Source organism: Nanorana parkeri, unplaced genomic scaffold (genome assembly GCF_000935625.1).
Source record: "Nanorana parkeri isolate BGI_ZX_2015 unplaced genomic scaffold, ASM93562v1 scaffold686, whole genome shotgun sequence".
Classification (NCBI taxonomy): domain Eukaryota; kingdom Metazoa; phylum Chordata; class Amphibia; order Anura; family Dicroglossidae; genus Nanorana; species Nanorana parkeri.
The window spans coordinates 825771-832068 of NW_017306954.1; the positions used below are offsets into that span (position 1 = coordinate 825771).

The following is a 6298-nucleotide window of genomic DNA, read 5'->3' on the forward strand; positions in this document are numbered from 1 at the left end:
TGGTACCAGGGTTTGGTGGTGTGGGTGGTACCAGGGTTTGGTGGTGCGGGTAGTGAGAGGAAGTGTTTTGTTTCTCCTTTTGAGGACCAACTGTTATTCTGAGACGGACTTTGCTATGGATGCTGTAAAATAATAGCATTTGGGTTTTCGATGTTCCATTGCCTAGAATTATGTTTTCTTTAATTTGCCTTTTCTGTGAACTAATGCCGCTTCCTCGGTTTTTTCTTTTTTAGGCTCATTCCAATCTTGTCTGCACCATGCCTGGAGACTTCTCCATGTGTCTGTGTCTCAGTCCCCCTCCTCCACCACAGTTTTGTCGGCCATCTACAGGAACACTTCGCCCATGCCTGGCTCCATTTCCTCGTCCTCCAGACCCTCGTAAAAAGGGCGTAGTCTTTGCCGATGCACTCGGACTGGCTCTCACCAGCGTGCGCCATATCTCACGCCCGTTCTTTGATGAGGATCCCCTGGTCATTGCGTTGGCTTCCTTGCGAGCCTTGCGCCCCTTCTCCACCTCAACGTACACACTGGACTTCCAGCCTCCTGCTCACGACTACAGTAGCTTCCGGGCCAGGCTTGCCCAGCAGCATGTATGCTTGGAGCAATGCGCTGTCCAGGGGGCTGCAGTGGCTGGGACTGTACAAGTCCATAACCTCGGCTATCAGAAAAGGGTGACTCTGCGGGTCAGCTACGACAACTGGAAAAGCCACTATGACCTTCCATGCTCTTATCTCCGTGACCCGTATGGTGGAGGGGAGACTGATATGTTCTCATTCAGGCTTCCACTGCCACCAGGCACCCAGCGTGCAGAGTTCTGTATCTGCTTCTGGTGCCAGGGTGAGGAACACTGGGACAGCAATGGAGGCAAGAACTACGCACTGCACAAGGAGGGCGAGCACAGCAGATACCTTCACAACATGTATTGGTAATATGGGCCAGATTGGAGTTTAGAACTATGAAAGTGCTGGCCCACTAGAACACGGTATCCCTGCATTGCACAGCCTCCCTTTTGTGGATCAAGAGGGAGACTCCACATTCTTTAAGCTGTAAGGGGTAGACTAGACCGAATGTCACTTATTTAATGATGTGGTTGCCATAGGCTTCTACTTGTGGCTTGAAGATTAGGCCACTGAACCGGATGAGAAGGCCTACTCCCCAACAAGCCGCTCAACCGGATGAGGAGGCCTACTCCCCACCAAGCTTCTCAACTGGATGAGGCCTACTCCCCACCAAGCTTCTCAACTGGATGAGGAGGCCTACTCCCCAACAAGCTTCTCAACTGGATGAGGAGGCCTACTCCCCACCAAGCTGCTCAACTGGATGAGAAGGCCTACTCCCCAACAAGCTGCTCAACTGGATGAGGAGGCCTACTCCCCAACAAGCTTCTCAACTGGATGAGGAGGCCTACTCTCCCAACAAGCTGCTCAACCGGATGAGGCCTACTCTCCCAACAAGCTTCTCAACTGGATGAAAAGGCCTACTCTCCAACAAGCCGCTCAACCGGATGAGGAGGCCTACTTTCCAACAAGCCACTCAACTGAATAAGGTCTACTCCCCAACAGAACACTGACGGGTCTATTGCCTTCACACGAGTTGTGTAACCTTTGCCCAGGGTTTACACCTTTTATCCAAATGAATCCAATTGGGTAAAGTGCATCTTGTGTGAAAACCATTATAAACCCCCTAAGTTGTGTTGTAAAAGCTGTTCACTAGACTATGCACATGGTGAGGGTTTTGCAACTTCAAAAAACTGGACCTGTTGCTTGTTTGTAATGAATGCTGACATTTTGTGGTTTGGTCAGTATTTATTTAAGGCCACAAAATGTCTCCTTTCTCCGCACATATGAAGGGTTTGTATTCATTTGAACAGAATGGGGTGTGAAAAAACGCACGGTTGTCTAACCTTTGTCAATAACACTAACTTGTACACACACTTGTGCTAAAAGCTCACTGACTACACCATTACCTAGAGGTGTATCTGGAATTGTCACTTGATAAGCTGTAAGCGGCTATCTTTGCTTCTGTATTGTATTTTCCATGATCTGCATTTTGGATGGGATTGCCATCTTGGCACATTTGTCTGTTTTTAACTTCTGGTTTTATGGCATTCAATAAACATTCTCGACGTTTGCACTTTGGTGTCCTTTTGCTTCTTAACACTTATTATAAAACGGATCTAATTTTACTGAGGCATTGCTATAAATGTACCTGGATTAGGCAAATGACTGCAGATCTGCAAAGTGGTTGGAAGAGTAAGAGGTTCTCCTTTACCAGTGGGCAATTGTAAGAGGTCCAATTGTAGTTCTTGCCCAGTACCCCTCTGCCATCTGGTCTTGGAGCTGTTGACCTAATTTCATACAATTCTTCATGTCTCAATTTTTTTTAAATATTCCTGATGTGCTAAAAAAAACAACCCCTCAGAGCTGCTGATCTACCTTCTAGCACTATTGTTAATTAAAGGAGAACTATGGGTTCTGGGCTCTTCCCCATAGTTCTCCTAAGGGTCACTGGAGAACACAAATTAGCGTTCTCCCATGACCCAAAGCTCGGTATACAGCTAGCGGTATACTGAGACGCCACAGACGGAATGGATCTCGACATTGCTGTCGAGATCCACAAAGCTGTGGGATTGACAGCTGACTCTGCCTAACCAGAGGCAGAGCCAGCTGTGCCTGCCCCCTCCCCCATCCGTTCCGCCAGTCAGCGCTGGAGGATTGGAGCAGGGAGGGGGGAATCCCTGCATGGAGCTGTGAGTGACAGTCACGGCTCTCTGCAGGGATAGATTGAGAAGTGAGCGAGTGACAGTATGTCTTCCCGATCTACTAGGCCGACCTGTGACAGTTTCATTGTCACAGGTCGGCTCAGATTATGAGGCTGAGTAAAAATCACCTGCCTCATAATTCTCTAACTTTTGTCCTGTGTATGTTGAGAAGGGACCTTCTCCTCTAGTGACTGACAGCTGGCTCTGCCTATCTGGAGGCAGAGCCAGCCCTCCCCCGTCCATTCTGCCAGTCAGCGCTGGCGGAGGGGGGAATCGAGAGGTGAGCGAACGCTGGTATGTGATTCGCTCACCTCCCGATCTACTGAGCCGACCTGTGACAGTCTCATTGTCACAGGTCGGCTAGAACTATGAGGTGAGAAAGCACTCACCTCATAGTTCTCCTTTTTAATGCAGCAGAGCATGCTTTGGTTGCCTGCGTTTACTGCAATTTAGAACTCTAAAATCCATGAAATGATGGAAGACTTGTATTCATCTTGGTCCGTGTTGGATTTGTGTTAGGAAAATGTGGACTACATACTACTCCACAGTAAGTACCAATCACCTGATCTGAAAAATGTTTTCACATTCGAATGAAAAGTTGAGCCAACTAACAACCTCCTCAGCCCCTTATGGGACCATGCTGGACAATGACTTTCTTATGGGATGCTATCCTGAAAGAAGGCTTTGAAGAGATTGCTGTTGATCAATGTGGTTGTGCTGATCAATGGCTGCTCCCTATTGCAGTATTATGTACAGAGCCTCCAGGGCTGTGTATAAAATGTTGACGTTCAGGCAGCAGGGACCTGGGGCAGGTGAGAAGGGTAACTGCACTGGCTAATGAGAGACTTCTGAGCTTTCTTACTTCCTGGATGGTGTCCCCGAAGAGACTCATTGGCCAATGTGGTCACATGGGGACTAAGGATGTGAGTTAACAATATTTTTCCATTTCCAGTGTTCGCTTGTCAAGTCGTGGCTGGTGGTCAGCAGATCTCAACCTGCTTGTTCACATGTAGACCGGAATGGATAATCTTCCTGGGCAGGGGGGCGTGAGTTGCCCTGAAGGTAAACTGCTCATTTATATTCACAGAGTGGGAATATGTGTTGGGGGTCTAGCTGCCTGCTAAACCAATTATCTGCCCTTGCTGGTTAATCAAGTCAAGGTCTTAATGAGCCACCTGTCCTTCCATAACTAAATTTAGACTTAATGTAACAGCTGGAAAAGCATGAACTTTCTAGACATCTCCGGCACCGGTCTTATCTTATAGGAACAACAGAGAAATTGGCTGGTGAAGTCCGTAGTTGAAATCTACTCTTCCATGCTGAGAGGCAGCCAGGACAAATAACAGAGCTATACCAATGGTCACATGTTACAGGTTTTCCTTAAAGAAGTTCCACCTTTTTAGTCCCTCTATCCTAATCTTAATATTTGTTCCATGTCAGATCCGAAGGTACTGAAGCCAATTGGTCAGTGGTGTATCCCCCTTGTGGCAGGTACACTAAGAGAGAGAATGAGGAGACACGGAAGGGACGTGACCAGGAAAATATTTCAACCCATGACACTTTTTGATGAATTTGAATGAGCAAAAATGTAGGCTCTGAGGAAAATGAATCCTCCACTTGTATGAGGGGATGAGGCCTATTTTGGATCCTGTAGGGTTGCAAACCCCAGGGACAGAGGGTGGAGTAAAGGAAGGGTCAAATAACAGTGTGCTGGATGATGGTGTCACCCTCTCCTTGGTAATAAATACTATCCTTGTTGCAATCCTTACCGAAAGGTCCCTTGCAATGGGGGGGGGGTTGCTCGCAGTGACAGCGGATGGCGCCTCAAATATCAGCAAATTGTAGTAATGACATCAGTCCTTTTAGGATAGCAAAAGCTTCCATTATTGAAGTTCTTTGTCATATGAACAAGCGCTTTCGGGACCACACAGGGTCCCTTCATCAGGCTTTAGCATTGACCAATGCTAAAGCCTGATGAAGGGACCCTGGGTGGTCCCGAAAGGGCATTGACCAATGCTAAAGCCTGATGAAGGGACCCTGTGTGGTCCCGAAAGGGCATTGACCAATGCTAAAGCCTGATGAAGGGACCCTGTGTGTTCATATGACAAAGAACTTCAATAAATGAAGCTTTTGCTATCCTAAAAGGACTGGTGTGCTGGTGACATTTCTACAATTTACCCTCCTTGGTGCCAAAGTGGGAGTCCCTCCTTCACATCTGGTCTAGATGGAGTCCGGATACAGCCCCTTCCATCCTGTGAATGCTGCGGCTGCCCACCCTGGATCAGTGTCTTGTGTTTCCATGGTGCTGGCAGGCTGTTCTACAGCACCTTAGCAACAAGCAATGCTGTTCCTGCCTGCACCATGGAAACACATGATGATGGTGTGTGGCTCCATTAGGTTGGGGACAAAGAGGGCCCCTCTCTCCCTGTTAGACTCCCCTCAGTCAAACTGCTCCCCATGTCTCCCCCCTCCAGTGAGATCGTTCCCAACTACTCGCGAGTATGAATCGGTTTGAAGGTACACAGAGCCATTCATATGAATGTCAACAGGTGAAAGGGGGACAGTGCTGACCCTACTAGTACTATCAATGGATTGGTTTCCAAACAAATCCATTCATAAATGTAAAAAAAATAAATAAGAATAATAATTACAAAAAAATGTATATCCTATCCAGTTTCTGGCGGATTTTGGTGCATGTTTTGTTATTTGAAGTTTTATGCAATAAGACAAAAACAAATTCTGAATAGCAACTTTACCAATGGAAAGAGACATTATTTAAAGCAACAAACAGTTTTGGCTGCAATGCTGACCTCATCCCCGGGGCTGTTCCCCAGAGATGTATCACTCCAAGGTCCAGCTCTCCATCTTCCAGGTTGAATGATGGTGAGCATCATCTAACCCACTTCCTGTCAGCCCAGACTGTTGCTGACCCACCCCTTGGGGGCGCGTCAGAAAATTTACGAAAACAACGCTTTTGTGTGGCCCTTCGGTCATGTTGGGGGCCGTATTTGAGGCTCTCTGTATAGTTTAGGTCCAAAACTGTAAGCTTTCCAGTCTGCCCACTGACTTTTTTCACTTAGTAAACAAACCAGCCTGGAGGTTCCTGGTGACTTCAGTGACCAAATATGGTGATGGCCATATTTGGTCAATGACGTCGGGCATCATCACCGGCTGGCTTGGCACATTGAGGGGAATTTATCAAATCTGGAGCAGCTGTGCATGTCGACCAATCAGCTTCTTTCTTTCATTTTCAAATCTTAACGGAACGAACTGAAGAGAGAAGCTGATTGGTTGCCGTGGGCAACTGCTCCAGATTTTTTCTGCGCAGTTTTGATAAATTCCCCCCATTAAGCATTGGGCCACGGAGCTGACAGTTGCAGCGAGAGTCTGGCAGAAGCAGGATCGCCGTGCGTGGGTCGTTGTGTTTTTCTGGCTTTGTTGATCATATTTTTGATGGATCTACACCAGTGGAGGACGCAAGTGATGATGGATTTACACTGTGAACCATTGTTTTATTTTTCAATTGATTTACAATGT

At 47.2% G+C, this 6298-nt stretch overlaps 1 protein-coding gene across 1 annotated transcript; it reads left to right on the forward strand.

Annotated features, from left to right (window-relative positions):
- The first annotated feature begins 228 nt into the window (after nucleotides 1-228).
- On the forward strand, nucleotides 229-1125 carry LOC108792823 (protein phosphatase 1 regulatory subunit 3C-like). The gene has a single exon (XM_018563694.1). It carries the CDS (start codon nucleotides 258-260, stop codon nucleotides 927-929), a length of 672 nt encoding a protein of 223 aa, XP_018419196.1. The 5' UTR covers nucleotides 229-257; the 3' UTR covers nucleotides 930-1125.
- Nucleotides 1126-6298: the final 5173 nt, after the last annotated feature.

Coding starts and splice junctions, on each gene's coding strand:
- LOC108792823 (XM_018563694.1), top strand. CDS start 258: ATGCCTGGAGACTTCTCCATGTGTCTGTGTCTCAGTCCCCCTCCTCCA.